The sequence below is a fragment of the Phocoena phocoena genome, chromosome 4 (assembly GCF_963924675.1).
Source record: "Phocoena phocoena chromosome 4, mPhoPho1.1, whole genome shotgun sequence".
Classification (NCBI taxonomy): Eukaryota; Metazoa; Chordata; class Mammalia; order Artiodactyla; family Phocoenidae; genus Phocoena; species Phocoena phocoena.
Genome location: NC_089222.1, coordinates 45,428,006 through 45,451,604, shown reverse-complemented (window position 1 = coordinate 45,451,604; position 23,599 = coordinate 45,428,006). Strand labels below are relative to the sequence as shown.

Here is a 23,599-nt window from a genome sequence, read left to right as displayed (position 1 = left end):
TTGCCCTCTGTACAGGTATTAAAATCTATGTGAGGTAATCCTTGTTTTTCACTTTTGATATAAAGGAACTAAGTTAGGTTTTGGTGTAAGATGGATCAGTTTCAAACCTAATAGATACTAAAAAAAATTATTTACCTTTTACCTTTTAAACTCTTCTTTTATGAAGCATGGCAAATAAATCCTAAGACGCTGTGCTTTAGTGAAGAATAAATTTTATAAATTCCCCAGTGAGTGTTTGGTATTTGTTTAGCAGTAAAGAAATGTTGGTTTTCTTCTTCTCTTGCATATTTGATGACTGAATTCAACTTTCTGAGCTAAGGCACTGAGAGTCATGTGAGTCTATTGGAGCAATGGAAAAGTCTAATGAAATCGACATATTATAAAAAGATTACAGATGATTGTTTGAGTACAGTGGCTTAATTGGTCACCTCCATACTTAGTCCCTATATGGTCTGACAGAGATTCTCTCCAGTGGAAGAAAGTAACATGTACAATGAAATTATTGGCAATAAATTCAGCATGTTAAAGCCCTTTAAGATTGATGTAAAAGAAAACATATTTCTAAAATCTAAGTTTTGTCTCTAGATGGCTGGATAATATTTGAGGGCGGAATGCATAGAGATCTATGTAGTGCAGTTATGAATAACTGCATATTTAGGAGTCATGGAGAAAGAGTAAAGTAGTAGAAATAAGATAATTGGTTAATAGTCTCAGTTTTTAGTTGTATTAATGGGTGGGTTAGGTGAGACTATTACTGAAATGGTTGTGAACTCTCTGGAATAAAAATTAATCAAAATGGAAAAGAAAAACAAGCTATACCTGTTTACTAATAAAGCATTTATTTATGGAATTAGTTTTTGTTAAAAAAACAGTTCTGGTTAAGCAATTAATTACCATTTTTGTTTTTTTTTAGATATTAAACATTGATCTAAGACAGAATAACGTTACTCTAGATGAGCCAATAGAAATCAACTGGTCATGAAGATCACCATCAGTCCCAGCTGTCAAAGAGAAATTAACATCTGGATTTAAGTTTCACCATACTTATTTACTTATTCACCCTAATTATTTACCCTCTTTATTTATTTCTTATATTGTGTAAAATGTGATTTTCATAACATCTATCTAAAGTTATTGCACAGTGTACAATATTAATACTGATTTTATAATATTAATGTGGCCTTGATTCAATGTTTTAACTATTTAGAAGAATTTAATTGTTCTAGTTACTCTTGCTAAGTATCAGCTAAAACTGTATACTAGTTAATAAATATATATGTATGTGTAATTAAGATATAATTAAAATAGGTGATTTTTAAATTAAGCTAAAGTTTTATGTAATTTTATATATTTTCTTCAGTGTTTAGTAGATTTGAGTTATGTACCAATAATTGTCATCAGATTTAATTATTTCTTAGTGTGTACATTTAATTAGAAAAGAGAAAATAAAATATATATAAGTACATACAGTGTACATTTTTAAAAATTTTCCAAAAGAAAATTGTCTTGGTTTGGGTTGCTATAACAATTTACCATAGAATGAATGGCTTAAACAATAAATATATATTTCTCACAGTTGTGGAGCCTGGGAAGTTTGAGATCAGGGTACCTGCAGATTTGGTGGCTGGTGAGGTCCCTCTTTCTGCTTTACGGACAGCCAAATTCTCCTTGTGTCCTCACATGGCACAAAACAAAGAGAAAGAATGCAAGCTCTCTGATGTCACTTCTTCTGACACTAATTCCATTAATGAGGGCTCCACCTGCATGACTGTGTATGTACCAAAGGCACATCTCCAAATACCATCACACTGGTGATTAGATATTCAACATATGAATTTGAGATAGGGGGACACAAACTTCAGTCCATAACAAAGTCCAAATTTCTTCTTCTAACTTTGCTTTATGGATAGGAGAAAAAATATTACTATCTATTCTATTTAGTTAGTTGAATAAATCATCTTAGCTAATTCATTAAGGTTGGAGGACTAAGTCATGGCCTAAAATAGTAATCGTTGAAATTTTTTAACACTTAGGTTGCTTTGAATTTACTTAATCAACTAATATCTGTAACTTGATATAATTCTTTCCTAATTAGAATATTAGAATATTGTCATAACGAAATATTTAAGACAATTCATAACTCAGAATACAAGGACCAGGAAAAAATAAAATGATAATGATGGCTATAATCAAAAACACAAGAAACGAGTGTTGGTGAAGTTGTGGATAAAAGGGAACCCTTGAGGTCTGTTGGTGGCAATGTACATTGATGCCACCACTATAGAAAACAGTTTTGAGTTTCCTCAAAAAATTAAAAATAAAACTACCATAATGGAGTTTGAAAGCATTATGCTAAGGGAAATAAGTCAGAAAGAGAAAGACAATACCATATGATATCTCTTATATGTGGAATCCAAAACAAAAACAAAAAACAAACAAGCAAACAAAAAACTCATTGATATAGAGAACAGATTGGTAGTTGCCAGAAGCAGGGCTGGGGAATGGGAGAAATGGGTAAAGAGAGTCAAAAGATAAAAAATAATAAATAAAATTAGAATATCGCTATGGTAACTCAGAATACAAAGACCAGGAAAAACAATAACGATAATGACAATAGTAATAATAATGAAGTTTTCTTCCAAGAAATATTATAACAATTAAGAGGAATTGACAAGCAAATTATAAATTAAAAAACCAGGTACTGAGAAGAAATCAGTCATTACAGATGAGATTATAAATGAGTGCAGCCATTTTTGGAGGGCAATAATGTCATTCGTATTCAGTAAAGTTGTTTGTATTTTCCCTTTGACCCAGGGTTCCACCTTGAGATATTCTCACAGATGTGCACAAAGATGTATGTACAAGCATACTCACTTCTTATTGATGAAAAAGAAAAAAAAAATCATTGACTGCTGTCAGTTTAGAGTTAGCTTGGTCCTAAAGATTATGCTGTGGTGTTTTTCTGTGAAAATAAGTATTTTTCACAGAACACTTATATCAGACAAGTTCATCTGTAACCACAATGGAACAAGACAATAAAAAGACCACTCCATAAACATTTTGAGAACAGAAAACAATAGAAAGACTCTCCAAACCACAAAATACCAAACGAACACCTGCTTCTCTAAGTTAATATGAGTGACTTGCTTTTTTTAATCAATTGCAGCTTTAGTCCTACTCCATTCCTTCCATCTCCAGAAAAATAAATTAATTTAAAAAATAACACAAACGCATCAATTTTGACTATGGTATCAAAGAAGTGGATATAGTGTCTATCCTGGTAGTTCTCCTAATGACAATATCCTATATGAGACCTAAGTCACTTTGCAAAAAGAAATTTTGATCCTCATAATGAAATATTAGTTAAAAACATATCAGCTCTTAATATACACCTAACTGGTTCAATGTAATTATTACTAAAGCAATTGTTATTTTGTTTTCAAAGTCATACTTTATATATGAGTGTGAAGGCTTCTAGGTATACATTTTAAAAGGGAATGATAAGTTACTTGCAGCTATCCATATAAAAATGACATTTCTATATTTTGTCTCCTAAACAACCTGAGGATGTCTATGCCTTTGTTCTATGCCACCACTATTTCTCTTTATAATATCTCTAATAGGCCCACTAATTTTTCCTTGCCTTTCCTAGGCAAGGAAGAACTGACTTACCTTAAGGAACTTCAGGGTATCAAAACAACTTCCCCTATAATAGTATCCTGTTGCTGTGTTAAAAAAATTATTACAAATTTAGCAGCTTAAAACAACTCAGATTCATTATTTCACAGTTTCCAAGATTTAGGAGGTGGGTCATGGCTTAGCAGGCTGCTCTGCTCAGGGTCTCAATGACTGAAATCAAGAGTTGACTGGGTTGGGCTTCCCTGGTGGCACAGTGGTTGAGAGTCTGCCTGCTGATGCAGGGAACACAGGTTCGTGCCCCAGTCTGAGAGGATCCCACATGCCGCGGAGCGGCTGGGCCCATGAGCCATGGCCGCTGAGCCTGCGCGTCCAGAGCCTGTGCTCCGCAACGGGAGAGGCCACAACAGTGAGAGGCCCGCGTACCACAAAAAAAAAAAAAAAAAAAAAAAAAAAGAGTTGACTGAGTTATGTTATCATCTTGAGACTACACTGGGGAAGAATTTACTTCCAAACTTTCTTAGATTGTTGGTAGTCTTTATTTTCCTTGCATTAGAAGGACTGAGGACCTGCCTTCTTGGTGGTTGTCAGCTACAGGTTGCACTCAACTTCTAGATATTGCCCTCACTTCCTAGAGGCCACCCATAGTTCCTTGCCATGTGTGTTTTCTTAACATGGCACTTAGTCAAGGCAGCAAGAAGAATCTCTGGAGTGAGTCTGCTAACAAAATAGAGCAAGGGTCCCCAACACCCGAGCCGCAGATTGGTAGGAATCGGGCCTCACAGCAGGAGGTGAGCGGCGGGAGAGCCAGTGAAGCTTCATCTGCTGCTCCCCCCTGCCAGTCCCCATTGCTCTCATTACCACCTGAACCATCCCCACCCTACCCCCTCCACCCCGTGCATGGAAAAATTGCCTTCCATGAAACCAGTCCCTGGTGCCAAAAATTTGGGGACTGCTGAGATAGAGTATTGTATAACATAACATAATCATGGGAGTTACATCTCCTCAAACTTGTCATATTCTATTTATTAAAGGAATTGAAAGGTTCTATTCACACTCAAGGGGAAGAAATTACACAAAGGCATGAACACCAGGAGGTGATGATTATGAAAGCCATCTTAAATTCTGTCTGTTCTATCCCCAAACTTACCCATGTGCCAAACAGAACATAATCAGACAGATAAAATAACTCACTATCAGAAATAAGGCTCCACCAAGGATTCTAAAAACACTAGACCAAAGACAATTATGTCTGTACCTGACAAACCATGGCAAGCACTATAATAATCAATTAACAATATTTACTGAGTATTAACTACACACAAAGATGTATAAGACATCATATTGGCATTTGGAACCAAATTTCAGGTGAAGACAAAAGATTAGCATGAACTGACAATCAGTCCCTCATTCCATAAAAAGCCAACCTATATATTAGCAATACTAAAAAAAGAAAAAAAGTTCAAAATGAGTATTAGGCAAATGTCTATCAACAGATGACTAAATAAAAAAGATGTATACATATTTACAATGAAATATTACTCAGCCATAAAAAAGAATGAAATTTTGCCATTTGCAACAACAGGAATGGACCTGGAGGGTATTATGCTTAGTGAAATAAGTCAGACAGAGAAAGAAAAATACTGGATGTTATCACTTATATGTGAAATATAAAAAATAAAAATAAATAAATAAATATAACAAAACAGAAACAGATTCATAGGTACCACAGAACAAACTACTGGTTACCAGTGGGAGTAGGGATAGGGGGAGGGGCAAGATAGGGTTAGGGGATTAAGAGGTACAAACTGCTATGTATAAAATAGGTAAGATAACAAAGATATATTGTACACCACAGGGAATATAGCCAATATTTAAATAACTCTAAAAGAAGTACAATCTATAAAAATATTGAATCACTGTGTTGTAAAAATGAAACTAATATCACTTTGCACAATTACACTTTCATTAAAAAAAAGTATTCTGCAATTAAAAACTATTACACTAAATATGTAATATGCTTAAATTATGATTCTTTATCTACCCAAAATAACTTTATGAGATTTATGTTCTTGCCAGTGATACAGTATGCTAGAGAATGGAGGTTCCTTAAAAACTAAAAATAGAACTACCATATGACCCAGCAATTCCACTACTGGGCATATACTCTAAGAAAATCATAATTCAAAAAGAGTCATGTACCGCAATGTTCATTGCAGCTCTATTTACAATAGCCCGGAGATGGAAACAACCTAAGTGCCCATCATCGGATGAATGGATAAAGAAGATGTGGCACATATATACAATGGAATATTACTCAGCCATAAAAAGAAACGAAATTGAGCTATTTGTAATGAGGTGGATAGACCTAGAGTCTGTCATACAGAGTGAAGTAAGTCAGAAAGAGAAAGACAAATACCGGATGCTAACACATATATATGGAATCTAAAAAGAAAAAAAAAATTGTACTGAGGAACCTAGTGTCACGGCAGGAATAAAGATATAGACATAGAGAGTAGACTTGAGTACACGGGGCGGGAGGGGGAAGCTGGGGCGAAGTGAGAGCAGCATCAACATTTGTACACTACCAAATGTAAAATAGCTAGTGTGAAGCAGCAGCATAGCGCAGGAGATCAGCTCGGTGCTTTGTGATGACGTGGAGAGATGGAATGGGGAGGGTGGGAGGGAGTTTCACGGCAGGGAGGGGATGTAGAGATGTATGTGTGCATGTGGCTGATTCACTTTGTTGTATGACAGAGACTAACACAGTATTGTGAAGCAATTATACTCCAATAAAGATCTATTAAAAAACAAATCAATAAAATTTTTGTTTTATTTTTTTATTTGTTTGTTTAATTTTTGAATTTTATTTTATTTATCGCTTCAGACAGCAGGCTCTTATGAGTTATCTATTTTATACATATTAGTGTACACATGTCAATCCCAACCTCCCAATTCATCCCACCACCACCACCACCACCCCCGCCACTTTTCCCCCTTGGTGTCCATACATTTGTTTTCTACATCTGTTTCTCTAAAATAAATAAATAAATATTTTTTTAAAAAAAGAGAGAATACGGGGCTTCCCTGGTGGCGCAGTGGTTGAGAGTCCGCCTGCCGATGCAGGGGACGCAGGTTCGTGCCCCGGTCCGGGAAGATCCCACATGCCGCGGAGCAGCTGGACCCGTGAGCCGTGGCCACTGAGCCTGCGCGTCCGGAGCCTGTGCTCCGCAGTGGGAGAGACCACAACAGTGAGAGGCCCGTGTACCGCAAAAAAAAAAAAAAAAAAGAGAGAGAGAGAGAATAGTATAGACTAGAGATTTAGAAGTGTTGTCCCCTAAAGAACCCTAACATTTCTGTAGAGGTTTCTCCAAATAAACGAAAAGAGAGATTTAGCAGGCCAAGTCCCCTAGCCCATTCTCACATTACCCATGTTAGCTCTGGTATATGTGACTTATGCACTTGGCTACCCAATAAGCTAAAGTCGGGCATCAAACAGATTTGAGTTTGAATTCTAGTTCCAATATTTAATAGTGTGATGTAGAATGTGCTGCATAATTTTAGCTATCCTCATTATCCATACATAGTGATTAGTGGCTACATTTCAGATCACAAAGTTATATATATGATGTAGAAAATACACGGTATTCACAATCTTCCCTAGTGATTCACAAAATCAATGTTACAAATCTGATTTAAGGGCTAAGGAGTAACTCGGTGATGATTACATCAAGGAGAATTTGCAGTAATACAAAATAAAATAGCCCATATCTTTAAAAGTCATATATTTTATATTTTAAGCCCCTCTTCAGTCTATTATCTCCTCTCTACTTTTGCTCAGGTCACCATTGTTTCTAACCTGGAAACACTTTTTAGACCCTCTTAAATATTTATTATTGCTTCCACTCTCATCTCCTCTAATCTTTCCCAGTTATAACATACTACAAAAAAAAATCTAAGATACAAATCTTATCATTTTATTTTCTTTAATGATTCCCCTCAAATAAAATCCCAAACTCTTACTAGCAAATAAAAGGCTATATCTGAATGGGAAAAAAAAAAACTGTAAAGTCCTACTAAATATTTTAGACAGATATACCTTATTTTTGATAAAGAGGTTTAATTTTAACCTAATCTCCCACCCTCGTTTTGTTTCTTCCCCACCTCATTACCTAGAATGTTGCTTCTTTCTGTCTTATTCTTTCAACAAACTCTTGTTATCATATTATATCTATGCTTCACTGACAAATTAATGGGCAGATTTTCTAACTCCTCAAAGCAAAATTAGTTCTCTCTTCCTTCAAGTTTCCATAGTATCTCCTGTATTACATTACCTTGGAATGGAAATTGGCTATTTATACCATCCAACTAGATTATGACCTTTTGATGACAAAATACAGGGATTGATTGCTGGCTTTTTTCCAATGACCAATACCTAACTCTGCACACAGTAGTAGGTGTTAATAAATGTGCTAAATAAGGAAGAAGAAGAAGGAGAAGGAGAAGGAGAAGGAGGGAGACGGAGGGGGGAGGGGGAGGGGGAGGGGAGGAGGAGAGGGTGGCCTGGCAAATTGATGGCAGCATCTTTCTAGACAAGCTACCAGATCTGTGAGTTTTATATTCTTTTCTCCCTGCTTCTCCTTTCAGTTGCTTGCCTCATTGCTGGTAATGAAAATCTTCATTGACTTCCCAGTGGTAATTTCACTGGGGTTTATGTTTAAAGAAATTGTCTTATTATATATGTATTACACAAGCTTCCATTATTAAAAAAATAATCTGTACTCTATATTAAAAATTCCCTTAAATGATTTGACATTGAAAAGATTAGAACAACACAAAACAATAAAAGTAAAAATGATAACGATGTGGAAATTAAGTCTGAACTATGTAAATATCATGCACATTTCTGTTTTCCTCTAAATTTGTTCCCCATATGCAACATGAAATTAAATCATATCTAATGTAGTTTCCTCTGCATATTAGATCATTCAAATGGCAAGTCTGTATTTGACATAAATAGAAATAGTGGTTGGTGGGTGATAAATTAGGAAAAAGTACATAGGATTTTTAATAAGTTTAAAAAAATGGCTTTTTTTTTTTTTTTGTATGGATTTGAGAAAGTCATTCTAGGTGAGGAGAAATCCAAGAATAAGGGAGGGACAAGCTAACTGGTACCAAGCTCTCTGCAAAGAACAAAATATATTTAACTTAGTCTATCTGAAGTTAATATTTTTACGTACATCAAAGGTGTGAGAGCAGCTGCACACTGCACACAGAGGACTCTCTCCCTGGGAGAGCTTCTGGTTTAACTAGGTGGAAAATGTTGAAACATCTTTTGAACAGTTGAAAGACTGCAGAGGAGATTGTGGTGCTTTTATCTTTTGTCATTACAATTTTTTATGAATGCATGTTTCAAAATTAATACAATTTGCATAATATTAGGGGAAATGAAATATTCTTTTATTAACCCATATGTTTTACTTTTCAAGATACAACTCTTAGATTCCAGAGTTTGAACATAATGACAAACTACTCAATAAACAAATCATCTCATAATCTCTCGAGAGCATGTATAATATCATACATACATAAACTGAGTACTATAGTTTGCAGTTGTTTGTTAATATGTTCTTAATATTTATATCTTCCAAAACATCTTTTTATCTTTTCTCAAAATTTAAATATTCTTCTCCTTATATTTTCTTTTAATGAAATTGTTGTATTTTCTATTCCAAGCTCAATTAAAGTTGGAGAAATTATTTGAAGTGTGTTCTTTTATAAAATTCTTTTTCTTCTGCTTCTTGTCTATTTTTATAGCTCCTTATTATATTCTTAGGTATTTCAGCTATTCTCTGAATAGCTGGGTATAAGTTTGTTCCTTTTAAAACTTGACATATCATGTAGGACTTGAAATTATCAGCCATTTGATCAAATAATTATTTCCTTAATTACCCAGGTCTTTCACATTTTGTTCCCGATGTGTGTTACTGCCATAGCTGACTAAACTTTTTCTCCTATGATATATGTTATTCATGTCTCTTAACGTCATTTTAGTAAATATTTTAAAGCTCTTTGATATAACTTTCTGTTTAGTATGAATATGAATGTTGGTTCATTTTTTACATGAATATTAACTGTATGTAGTGACCACACATCATTTTACTTTAAAATGAGATTGCAATAAAATAGGTTAACTGGTAACAAAATACACATATTACTTTCAGTCCCTTTATCACTTTGGACTTTGTAACTTATTAACAACTAGTATTTCATTTCTCAGCAGTAAGTTTGGGAAAATATTATAGCTCACTTAGGTGAAATCCATACTTGAAATATATGAATATGATGTAATATTCAAAAAAGTCACAATACATGATTTGGGAAAAATAATTATCTAGAAGTACAATAAGATTAAATAGCATTTATCATACATTTACACTTAAACTTCATCTGATGTGGTAGTTTAAGTGTGAAAGTTATTATCAATACACAGAAGTTATGGTAATGTAAATCTTAAGAATTTGGAAGTAAGATGTCTCTGAAATCAACATGCAATGGTTCAGAGCAGAAATATGTAAATTAACCTTAGAGGTTGTTCCACATCGCCCAAAGGCTCACTACATCCTTTTCCCTTCACAGGTCTTTACTTCTCTACCTCTTACTCATTCTCTGAACCATTCCGCCTTCACAGTCAGTTAATGCCCAGATCTTCAACTTCTCCAAATATTCCCTCAGCACATTTTGTTGTCCTTAGCTGAAACTCGTCTGATTCCCCCATGGCACTGCTTTTCTAGCTATTTATTACTTCAAGCTTCAGCAATCTTAAACTCCAGGCCAGGTTTCTACCATGGGCTTCACATCTGCATATTCAACTCCCTCCTTTTCAGTAGTTTCTTGGACATCTACAAGCACCTTAAATGTGAACTTTTCAAAACTGAACTCATGATCTTGCCCACCTTCTCAACTCCACTTTAATTGTCAAGCTAGCTCTTCATCCACTCCTCTCCTCAGAATTCACCCAGTAGTTCACCAAGTAGTTCATGCCAAAATTTCAGGGGGGATCATTTTTGACAGTGATTTCTCCTTTACACCCCAGAACTAATGTGTCACCAAATTCTAGGTCCTAAATTCTTCTTTCTGCTCTTTATCTCTCCAGCTACCAACATAGTACAAGTCATTGTTATGCCTCATCTGGAATACCACAATAGCCCATTAATTACTCTATCTTCCTCAATTGCCTCAATTATTTCCCTCTCCCTATCTATCCCCTTTACAGAAGTCAACATGTTTAATAAAAACAAGAATACAATTACGTTATCCTCATGCTTACCCACCAATGGCTTCCCTTTACTCTTGGGGTGGAAATAAAGCCTTCACATGAGCCTTCCTGATAATGGTGTAGTTCTCCATACTTACCTTGTGTCACATTATCCTTCACTCTCCCTGCTTCAATAATAGTTACTTTCTTTGTGTTCCTAGAAACACTATGCTTCTTCCCACTTGAGAAATTGAACATACTCTTCTCTTTGGACACTCCTTGTTCTCCAGGTAATAGCACATCTGGCTCCCTCACTTCCTTTAGGTCTTTAACAATAGTTGCCTGCTCAATGAGGTCTCCCTGACCACACCCCTGCAATCCTTATCCCCCTTCCATGGTTCATCTTTAGCACTTATTACCATAAAACATGTTATAATATTTATTGGTGTATTCCCTGTCTCCCATCCCCAGAATGTGAGTTCTTTGAGAGCATGACTTTGTCTTATTTGCTCATTGCCTCGTGCCTAACTCCTAGAAAAGCACCTGCCAATGAGTAGACACTCTATAAATATTTTTGGAGAAATTAACTGATCTTAACTATCCTGACAACACAATATTTATATAATTATCTCTATTTTTAAAATGAGGAAGCTGACTATTAAGGTCAGGCAGCATGAAAGTGGTAGAGCAGGGGTTAGAATCTCAGCTATTCAGCTGCAAGGTATTCTGGTTTGATACACTCACATACACTTGCATGAATAAAGAGTAGCAGAAAAGAAGGTGTTTCCTCCAATAGAATGGTTATTACTTTACATGGACATCCCCTGTTTCTTTCTTTCTTTTTTTTTTTTTGTGGTACACGGGCCTCTCACTGCTGTGGCCTCTCCCATCGTGGAGCACAGACTCTGGACGCGCAGGCTCAGCAGTCATGGCTCACAGTCCCAGCCGCTCTGCGGCATGTGGGATCCTCCCGGACCGGAGCACGAACCGGTGTCCCCTGCATCGGCAGGCAGACTCTCAACCACTGCACCACCAGGGAAACCCCCCTGTTTCTATTTTAAATGATGTATTTTATAAGGAAACAGAAATCAGTATTATTTACCTTGGCACTGATGTGTTTCTGCATTTAATTAGACACATATGTGGTAAAATTTAGCTGACCCGAGGAGTACTCTCACCCCTGAAACATCAAAATACAGAAAACATTTGCATTTGACACAGTGAAAATAAGGATGCTTCTTTTTTCAATTCAACACATTCTAATAGGTGTAAATTGGTTTAAAATAGGATTCAGAAATGTGTTTTATCTCTTCAGATACTGTTAACTTTTAAAATAGACTTTTCCTTAAAAGAAACAAAATTTTCCTTGCTAGAAACAATGCTACGAAATGAAAACTTTAGAAAGTGCATCCTACATTCTATGTTTATAATAATGAAATTCCCACAAAACACTGCCACAGCTATCATCACGACAATTATCATAGCAAATATATTTTGTGGGGAGTGGGGAACTTGGTATATTTGCTCAAACAAGATCACAGTAACCAGATAGTCATCCTCTTAAAGCTTAGTGAGCTGAAATCTTATCTGGTCTATTTTTATACCCAGTTGTGGTAAGCAGAACAATGCCTAATGCAAAGATGTTCATGTCCTTATACTCAGAACCCATGAATATATTAGGCCACACAGCAAAGGAAAATTAATGTTGTAGAAGAAATTAAGTTTTCTAATCAACTAACCTTGAGATGGGAAAACTATCCTGGATTATTTGAGTAGTCCCAACGTAATCACAAGGATCCTTATACGTGGAGGAGGGAGGCAGAAGAGAATCAGTATTAGGGTTGTGTGAGTGGCCATTTTTGGCTTTGAAGATGGAAAGGGGACACAAGACAGGAAATAAATAACAGAACCACTTTGGCAAGAAAGTCTGGGAAATGTTTACAGACCTAATGCCCTTGTGGTAAGAGTTTGGAAAGATAGGTATGGTTCTGAATATCAACAAACATTATTGAGACTATTAAGTGTGTGACTTTGGGCACATTATGTAATTATTTTCATCTGTGAAAAGGGATAATAATAGTATCTACCTTGTATATTTGTATGGATTAAAGAAAATGATGCTTGGAAATAATTTAAGGAAAGTCTGATACACAGAAAGATTATAATATAGTTTAACAATTATTTTAATTTCAGAAGAAAATATTAAAATAATAATACATGTAAAACTTAGGTGGTCATGGATTTAACTCTTGATTATAGTATCACTTACTGGTTGTATTCATTTGCTAAGTTACTTAATTCTCTAGCTCTTCTTTCTTTAGCTATAAAATGTAGACACATTCATCTATGATATAACACATGGCAGACACAATTTGAGATCGATATATTAAAGTCAATGTTATTATTAATAATTACTATCACAAATAATAAATTTAAATAAATATCTTCTTATTAGATATGTTTTGTGTATCAATAAATGAGAGCTGAATGCAAATATATAAAATGTGAAGCAAGACTTGTGATTACATTGTAAGTCCAGCTTTATCTCGAAAAGGGATGTTAAAAGAGATAATTCATGAAGAGCATTTTCTCGCTAATCCCACAACAATCAAAAACTGTTGTATATTAAACTCAATTGACTTGAAACCTGGGCTTTCTATTGTATTTAGTGAATGATAAAAGCACACAATAAAGCAAATAATTTAGAATGCTTGTATAATACTTAAAGGTATTAGAAAGGGTTTTTGTTATTTTCAATTGTCTATTATTTAAGGAAATATAGTGTATTGAAATTTTTTTTAATAGAGCAAACAGAAAAATACAAAGAGAAGACATTTTAAATCACCCAAAATCACACCATCCAGAAATGACGTTATTTACATTTGATGACCGCTATTCTAGAGATGTCAATATTTATATGTACAGAGAGACACCAAAAACTGTTTCTTACAGAACACCTCATTTCCATTGTTAGTGTCAAAGCATAACAACTTCAGTAGCTTTTGTATTCTTCTTTTTGTTCTTATGCATTTTATAACTAGTACTATCTTGGAAAAATATATAGACTTGTAAGTATAGGGGTTACTACACTACAGTTTTGTTCAAAACTGTCATTTTATAATGTTCTGCTCAGATTGTCATTAGGAAGGTGTCAGAAAAGATAAGATTTTATTCTCTTCTAGGACAAGAAAACAAAATCACTTTCCCTATAACTTTGATTCTGACCTCTGCTGAACGTAAAGGTACAGGTTTCCTAGCACATGTTTTGTGTGTGTTATTTTCAAAGGAGATTTATTTAATTCTAATCTTTAATAGGAAACAAAAATTTGTAAGCCCATTCCCAGGATTCGAATTTCTAAATTTTGTAATACAAATTAACAATGAAAACTTTAGGTAACAACCTTCAGCCCTGAATTAATTTTATAGAGGGAACAGACACAAGTGGAAAAGAGGAAAACTACATTGAATTTTTGATGCTGTGTAGTAAATTAGGCTCACTTCCCTGGTGAATGTCTCCCTTCCACATTTAAGACTTCTAGCACGTGTATGATTGAAATTTGTTTCCTTGCAAAGTTGCAAATTACCATGCCATAGACTTTCCAAGTCATTCATGAATTGTCCAAACCAAGAATGCAAGTGAAAGGTTTTATGGCATCCCATTTCAAATATTTATATTTGCATTTCTGGCTTGAATTTCAAGAGGTTTTTTTGAATTATTTAAAGAAGGCTATAACTTTGACTTTTCAGGCTTGAGAAAAATGAATCCACTCTTGGTGACTTTATAAAAATCATTCTCCCAGGGCTTCCCTGGTGGCGCAGTGGTTGAGAGTCCGCGTGCCGATGCAGGGGTCACGGGTTCGCGCCCCGGTCTGGGAAGATCCCACATGCCTCGGAGCGGCTGGGCCCGTGAGCCGTGGCCGCTGAGCCTGCGCGTCCGGAGCCTGTGCTCCGCAACGGGAGAGGCCTCGACAGTGAGAGGCCCGCGTACTGCAAAAAAAAAACCAAAAAAAAAAAAGAGTTGCACTTTCCACCCAAGGTATCTCCCGTTATCCTCAGTAACTACTTAACAATGTCCCAGAACTTCATCTTAGTGCAGTAATTTGCATCCATTCATCCTACTTTAAAAAAAAAAAAAATCCTGGTAGGCAAGAATTAATGCATTTTAATTTTCTAGAAAGCATATCAACAATATACATTTTCTGAATTGGATCCTATTTATATATTCTATCATTTATAAGATAGTTTCCCATAATTTTGCATGTCACTTCTTTTGTTTAACATACATTATGCCAGTGCAAAGCAAAAAAGTTTCATGCACCTTTGGCTATGGAATCGGGGTGACAGCAGGTAATGCCGAAATCTCAGCCTCTGTGCACTGTGAATCTCAGAGACAGAGTTTTGGGTGAAATAGAAAAGAATAGCTTTATTGCTTTGCCAGGCAAAGGGGGATGCAGTGTTCTCTTGCCTTCCAAACGGTCTGTCTGGCCTGGAAGGGATTTGGTGAGGAGCTTTATAGTAATGGTTCAAGAGCAGGGTTGCACAAGGTGCAGGGCCTGCCCTCCTTTAATCTGGCCTCAGGTGGTCTCCTGATGAGCTTCAAGTTTATCAAGCTGTGACCTTCTCTCCTGAACATCTTCCATTTGGTGGGGGTTTTAGTTCTGCAGAAAAACTTAAAGATATTGTTATGTGTATCCCTCGAGGTAGAGCCAGGACCTGCCCCAAGGCTGCACTATTGTTTCTTGACTGCTCCTCCCTTGTCTCTGCCTCCCCTCCTTTCCCTGATTAACAAATGTTTGAATCTGATCTTTGGGACTCAGGGAAGGTCATGGAGACTAGAGTCTATCCCCTACAAACAAGAAACAGGAGACAGAAAGACTTCTGTGCCCAGGAGCCCCACAGGGTCCTGCTCAATTTCATGGACAATGATGACCAGAAACTGGGAGTTAACTAATAAAAGGAAGGGAACTGGGGTCTGCTGGTGCAGTCAAACTATCAAAACTTGTTTCTTTCCAAAGTTTTTTTTTTTTTTTAATTTATTTTATTAAAGTATAGTTGATTTACAATTTGTGTTAACTTCTGCTGTACAGTACAGTGATTCAGTGTATAACCATAATGGGAAAGAATAGGAGAAATAATATATTATTTCTCCTATTCTTTCCCATTATGGTTTATTACAGGATATTGAATGTAGTTACCTGTGCTATACAGTAGGACCTTGCTGTTTATCCTCCAAAGTTCTTTTAGTATACTCCTTGGGATTTTTTTTTTTCCTCGAATAAGTAAGGGGTGAGAGAATAGGAAGAAAGGGAAGAGTCTCTTGTGTATCCTCAAAGAGCTAAAAATATATTTGTTTCATAAGACTAAGATGATTCTACTCCAGTGTACATATAAAGCATTAGTGAAAATATATAGTGGTGGTTACTTATGATTATATTACATGTGTCATAAATACAGTATTCTGATACTGCAATCTGTTACTTAAAAATATTTAACAGATCATTAATTGCTTCTCTCTAAATTATAAATATTTAACAGAACTTCTAAAGCCCTTTTCAGTTTGGCTCACACTTCTCTCTTCTTTATCCTCACTTCCTGTTATTTCTTTACACACAAATGCACATTATACTCTAGCCATATTTTTAAACAGTAACAGTTAAACTATGTTTTGCGTGACTCATGTTGCCCTAGGTTTGCCTATGAATTAAGGCAAAAGGGTTGCAGGATAAACTTAATTGATTCTAAGTTTCTTGAACCTATCCTTCATATTGATTGTGAAATATTTTCTTGTGTCTATATATTGTGGTATTTTTAGGATTTAGTAAGTTCATACAATGAAAATTAGGGAAGCAGTGGTATACTTTACTCAATACAAATGCAAAGTAGAAAAGATTGAGATATGCAGTAGCTTAGCTATTACACAGCATAGCTTAACATCAGCTTTTGTGTCTTCTTACTACTTGCAAATTTTGAAAATGCAAGAATGTATTATATACACTTTTATTTCAGTAATTTGTATAGTCTCCTCATTATTGTTGAAGATATGCAGAAATGTCCTTGACAACAGAGAGGAATTAGAAAGACAACAGTGCATCTGGTAAGAAAGGGTACAGAATGACCTATGACATCTATACATGTTTGTCATAAAAAAAGACAAGGTCACAGCAGTGAAAATCAAATGAAACCACAAATGGAATTCTCTTAGTAAAACATAGCTTTTGCAGATAGTATTCATTATCCACAGCATTTAATGATAGGGAACAGGTAACATTTAAGAAAGATAAGTAGTAGAATGCTCTGATAAAAAATGGAACACACACACAATAAAAAGTTTAAAGTATTTAGGTATTGCTTAAAAGGTTAGATAAAAAGGATCAGGAATGTGAGCCACAGATTTAGGCTTGGTTCACCAATTTACTGCTTGACTTGAGTCAAACAATTTCACAGATTAATTTAACTTTTTGGGAAAATAAGCTGGCAAGATGGAATAATATGGGTACTTCGAGGCCCACAAATACAAATGATTTTATGATGAAATTTAGGCTGATGGTAAAAAAAAAAAATCTGATATGAGGAAAGCTGATAATCATAAATGGAACTGAAACATGACCTGTTGGAGGAAGAGGGATACTAAATATCAACATTTAATAAGCAAGAGTCATTTCTGTGGATCACAAAATATATTACATGAATTTTAATGTATTAATTAACATTATTCACGTATAAAAATAGTATGATTGCTGACCATTTAAAATGCATTTTGTGTAAAAGAAATGCAGCTCTATTAAGGATTAGGGATTTTCCATTCAGTCATTGAAAAAAATGTATGAAAAATATACCAAAAATTCAAAGGTAACTGTTTCTAGAACTATTTAGGATAACATTAACTTATTTTTTGGAAGCTTGTAATCAATTAATATTTATAAAGTAGATATAAGTAGCCCTGGGCTTTCTATATGTGAGTTATTTATAACTTACTTCTACCTCTACCAACCCTTCCCCAATAACTTCCTGGCACCGAGGATAAATATCTTTACATTATTTCCTTACCATGATACTATCACCTTAAGAGTATGCACAAAACAAATTAATTTTTATCCCTGGATTAGCTAAGTTATATATAATATTTCTTGAATTGCCTAATATTTTCATTTAGGGAAGCTGTAGCATTATTCCTTTCAATGGATAATTGAGAATGGACTACCTGGATCAAACATTTAAAACTTCAAGACAAAAAAAAAATTCATTATGTTCTCTCTCGGTTATCAGAATAAGCAACTGTAGAATTTCTTCTGTTGACATCTCTGAATTTCTTACATTATGAATTACACTGACATTCAGATGAGTATCTATTGAGGGAGACTGGCTGCTAGGAGTGTCAGGAGGAATGTGTTCTCCTATGAGTGTGCCTGTGTTCTGCGCTTGTTTTTATAAGGGTATTTACTCTTATGTACCATCATTGTTATAACTGGGAAAGAAATATATATTAAAAATAAAAAACACAAACAGAGAGAGAAAAATAAAAAACAACTACATGAAAGTGTCAACAAAAAATCGATCAGTCAATCTAAGAAAGAAATGGAAAATTTAATTCGAGCCAAATTTGAGGATTATAACTCTGGAAAGAGCATCTCAGAAAGTTCTGAGAACTGTTTCCACCTGTTAGAAGTCAAGGCACAGTTATATAAGTGTTTGGAGACAGAGGGCCGTACATCAAATGAAGTATTATTGACAGTTAAAATAATTCAGATCTAAGCATCACTGTGGTGGGTCATGTGACCCCTGACAAGATCAAGAAGGAATGTTATCTTTTAAGGAGTTGTCTTGTTGATACTAGGAGAATGTTGCTCTTTATGGCTGAGTAGATATTCCTATTGATGGGGGAAGATGGGAAAGGTTTGGTCAGTGCATAATGCAGATACACAATGCACAGTGCGGGGAGAGAGGAGGCCAAGGGCAGAGAAGGTTTTTTGTTTAAATTTCTCATCTTGCCATAAAAATATGACTTTTATTTCACAAAAGTGAGCAGATTTTAAAGATAAGAAATCCAGGTTATAGGTGGTGCCAATAAACCCGAGGCATTAAAATTTTCTCTTCATCTCCTGAAAAGGAGCCCTCTGACTTTGACCTGTTTATAAGAAATTTCTGTGGAAAGTAGTAAATAAAATGAAGCTATTGATAGTATGCAATAGGACTCAGGTCAAAAAATAAAATATCTAAAATCAATATCTAAAATAGCTTGTTTAACAGAAGAATTAAACACATGCACTTTTCTCCACTCTAATCCAAAACAGTAAAGTTAAAAATTTATAAACACACAAGAACAATCAGAACATAAGATACATCAGATGAGAGGTATAGAAACATTTCTGGAAGATGTGAAGTAAATACACAGATCATTATTGACTTAGTAGACTAGAGAAAGCATAAAATCATTATTGAATATTAGAATAGAAATTCACTTCTCAACAATGGATGCTAAAGGACAATGGAGCATCCTATATCCAAATTCTGAAAAAAAATTATTTGTATAGACTTTAAGCAAAGCCAATTCAAAATTAAATGTTAGAGTAGACAAAGAAATTTTCAGACACACATGGACTCATAAAATTATTACTGTATTAGTTTTCTAGGCTGTGTGACAAATTACGATAAATTTAACAGCTTATGAGAAAACACGTTTGTTATCTTACTGTTTCTATGGGTCAGAAATCCAAGTACAACTAAGCTACATCTTCTCAGGGTCTCGCAAGTCTGCAATTAAAGTGTTGGCCAGGGCTTAGTTCTCATCTGGAAGTGAGTTAAGGAAGGACCCACTTCCCTGATCACGTGGTTGTTGGCAGTGTTTATTCCCTGCAGTTGTAGGATTAAGAGCTTCAGGGTTTTTTTCCTGGCTGGCTGTCAAAGACTGACCTCAGCTCCTGGAAGCTGCCTGCAGTTCCTAGAGGCTGCTCATGGCTCCTTGCCACTTGCCATGTGGGCTTCCCCAACATGGCTGCTTACTTCATCAAGTCAGCAAGGAAAGAGAGACACTGGAGCAAGATTGGTGCTTCAGTCATATATAATAATGTACAAGTCCTGCCTGCAGTCAAAGAGAGATTATACAAAGGCATGAATACCAAGAGGTGGGAATCATGGGTAGCTTCCCTAGAGTATGTTGGCCACACCTATGCTGGCTATTTTCCGAGAAGAAATGGAGGATGTGCTCACAAAACAAGGGAATAAAGAGGAATGTGTATGGTATCATGGAAACCAGTGATACAACACAGGGAAGAGGCAAAGGGAATTCCCAATATGACAAAGATAACAGCTGTACATCTGGCCTACTGAGAAGTCAGGTTAGAGCAAGGTGTGATATAGGGAGCATCAGGATAGACATTGTGGAAAAAAGAAAAAGAAGAAATTACCTAATGTATTCAAGCATGTTAAAATTTTTATTGAAAGGGCTTTTATAATTCTATTGAAGAGTTTGCAAAGAATTCATAAGTACCTACAAATTAAGAAAATGGGGAGAAAACAAAAGACAGTATTTACTCCAGAAGAAAAACAATGAGAGTACATTATATTCCATGAAAATGCTAAAATAAAAGAGAAATTTAAATTGTATAAAGATCCAGTTTCAGCAGTGAGCTGCATTTATTCCTTCAACAAAACTCTGTGGAATATTATGTTCCAGGTATTGCTTAGTATTACAGATAGAGCAGGAAAAAAGAAAACTCCCTGACCTCATAGAAATTACATTCTAGAAAGGAAAGGCAGAAAATAAATCATATAAAAATTAATATAAAATGCAATATCAGGTAGTGATAAGTGTTTAGAAGAATATTAAAGCAGGGTAAGGAGATAAAGAATGATACTGTGGACACAGAGCAGGAAGGATTAATAGTGAATAACCATAAGCTTAAAAAAAGTTTCAGGAGGAGAGATAAAGGAAAGTGAGATGATGCAATAATGTTCAAATTTCATCTTTCCTAATAGATATTTTGTAAAATTAGTAAAAGTATTTTTAAACATAAACCAAGTATCCAAGATGTTGTATTCATGATTTTCTAAAATAATATACTGAAAGCAAAAATTGCCATAATAATGATGCTATGTCTATGTATTCTATGTTACTTGACATTTATGTTTCAATTTTTCCACAGAAACGTTCCTTCAGCTTACACTAATAATAACTTACAGGGTTATTGGAGATATTCTATACTTTTTTATTTTTGTGAGAAATAATCCAGAAGAAGTAGTACAACAGCATGTTGTATGTAATAAATAATGAATATGTAATAAGGAACCTGACATTTCATTTATTTTTCATCCTAGCTTTTGCAACACCTACATGCTTTTAAACCTTATGTCAGGTTAAGAAAAAATGTATGTAATATAGGTAACTTTCTTCACTGACCATTATGCTTGCTTTTCTGCTATAAATTCTTGATTCTTTATGTTATATCAATATATTATATTATAAATTTCTTTAATTTCTACATTTATTAACGTTTTGATTGTAAAATTGTTTTCTTTAGTAAAATATTTTTTATTTAGAATCCAGAATTAGAAATGTACCTTGTTACTCTAATAGGGAATTTACTTTATAGAATTACCAATATATGCATTTAGTACTTCTCTCTAAGATTTTCAATGGGAAATAACAATTCTCCAAATTGTCAAAAACTATTTTGTGTACTCTAAATAAAATAAAACCTTTCTAAGGTGAGATTTTGCTGGCACTCATATAAAGTAATCGTATATGTTTGGGATAAGAAATTTAATGATGATGATATTAATGATAATGATAACTTCTAATCAAAGCCAACGTTGCTTGGTAGAAATCCTATGTGACAGAGCTTTTGTCCCAAGTGAGGTTATACAAAAATAACTTAAATTCAATTGCCATAGATAATTATAATATTCTTATTAATATCAGCATTATATTCGTATATTTCTTGAATAATAGACTTTCACAATGTCATCTTAAGGCAGAGCACAAATAGAAAAGGAGAAGTTCTGGGAAGATGTGACTTTAATTTAATTTGAGTGAATAAATACAAAAAAAGTAAATGAAATGCTAATTCAATGTTTTGGTTTTTTTATTTACAATCTGAACCTCAAGAAATTTTTTCTGATCCCAGTATTTTTGTGTTTTAGAAGTCAGTAATATGCTTCCGTTGGGGAGAAACAATTTGATTACTCATGAACTTAAGACAATTTACTTATTAAGTATGGGGAACCTAGATTTTTACCCCAAATCATAAATATACATATTTATTTATATAGATATTTACCTTTAAATATAAAACTTTAACATAGACTCTGTTAAATGCAGTTAACTTTTTTTGAGAGCTAACTACAGACCAGGTGCTCTTCTAGACCAGATACTATTCTAAACTACATGCTTACTTCATTTAACCCTCAATAATAGCTGCTGAAGTAGGAGAAAACAGGATTTCTTTACAAGACTTTGCGATTGTCTAACTTTCCTCTTTACTCAGAGTCAGAAATTTAAAAAGCAGACTTTACCTATTATTGTTTCAATTTGTTTTCTATGAAACACTCCTTTAATGCCTACTCTGATTCACTGAACAGCAAAGAACTTCTTGTTATTTGCCACTTCACTGAATTCTTATAGATTCACGTATATCAAGTAAATATATATAATGATTAGCTGAAATAACAAGCCAAGTTTTTCAAACTGCAAAATTTCAAGGTAAGACATTTATAGCTCTGAGTAAACACAGAATCTTTATTTTTCACAATGCAGGGAAATTTGGATCCTTATTAAAATATAATTAAATAAATTTCTTACTTCTTACCTCTGTCTTTATTTCTTTGCCCAAGCTTATTGGACTACTATTGATATCTTCATACTGAGCACTTGAATTCCACCTGAGCCACTGGAATTATTTAATTATGGGTGATGTGAAAGAGGTGGTAACTAGAAATTGGGAAACAGGCATTTCTTTGGTCTCCCTTGTTAACTAAGTATAATATGGAGCATTCGTTTTAGTTTTGAAAGGCAACTTTCCTCATAGCAAGTAAGATGTCTAAATTCAAATAAGGATATCTTAGAGAGGATTGTGCTTTTTGGGGAGATTAGATACCCTATAGACACAATCAAGAGAGAGAATAATAATGAACTGCATGAATAAATGATAAACCAAGCAATATAAACTCTTAAAATGTCAGTGAGTTATTATTTAATCATGTGTATTTATCTATGGTTATGCATTACTGTAATATCAACAATGAACTAAATGTCATTTCAGTGTTTCCCAAACTGGCATGTTGGGTAATAATAGAACAAAATCTAAATAAAACAAACCAACACATCTTACATACACACATATACTGATATGTTATAATAAAAAAAATTCTATATTTCAACAAATAAAGGAAACACTTATACAAAAAATTGAAGAAATAATTTTACAAAGGGAAAGGATGCTTTAGTTTAAAATGCTACTATGACAGTATGTACTGAGAATCTCCAAGAAATAGGCACTCTGTGTATCTTCACAAACATGCATATTCAGGGAAAACTGTTTCAGGTCACTCCTGTGAACATGTCTCAAAATAGGACTGCTGATTTACATTAATACATTAGTTATATGTGGCTTTGGGAATCAACGTACATTTAAGATGTATGGATGAGTATTCTACAGAGCAAAATTTATTAATAGCTAGTGTAAGTTGAGGCAATGCAGCCAGATGATT

General features: G+C 34.4%; 1 protein-coding gene across 1 annotated transcript in view; it reads left to right on the top strand.

Moving 5' to 3' along the window:
- SI (sucrase-isomaltase) overlaps positions 1-982 on the top strand; it is a 98,319-nt gene extending 97,337 nt beyond the window's left edge. The window contains exon 47 of the mRNA XM_065876922.1: positions 914-982. Coding sequence (XP_065732994.1) covers positions 914-982 — 69 coding nt within the window. The remainder of the gene's footprint in view (positions 1-913) is intronic.
- The last annotated feature ends 22,617 nt before the right edge of the window (positions 983-23,599 follow it).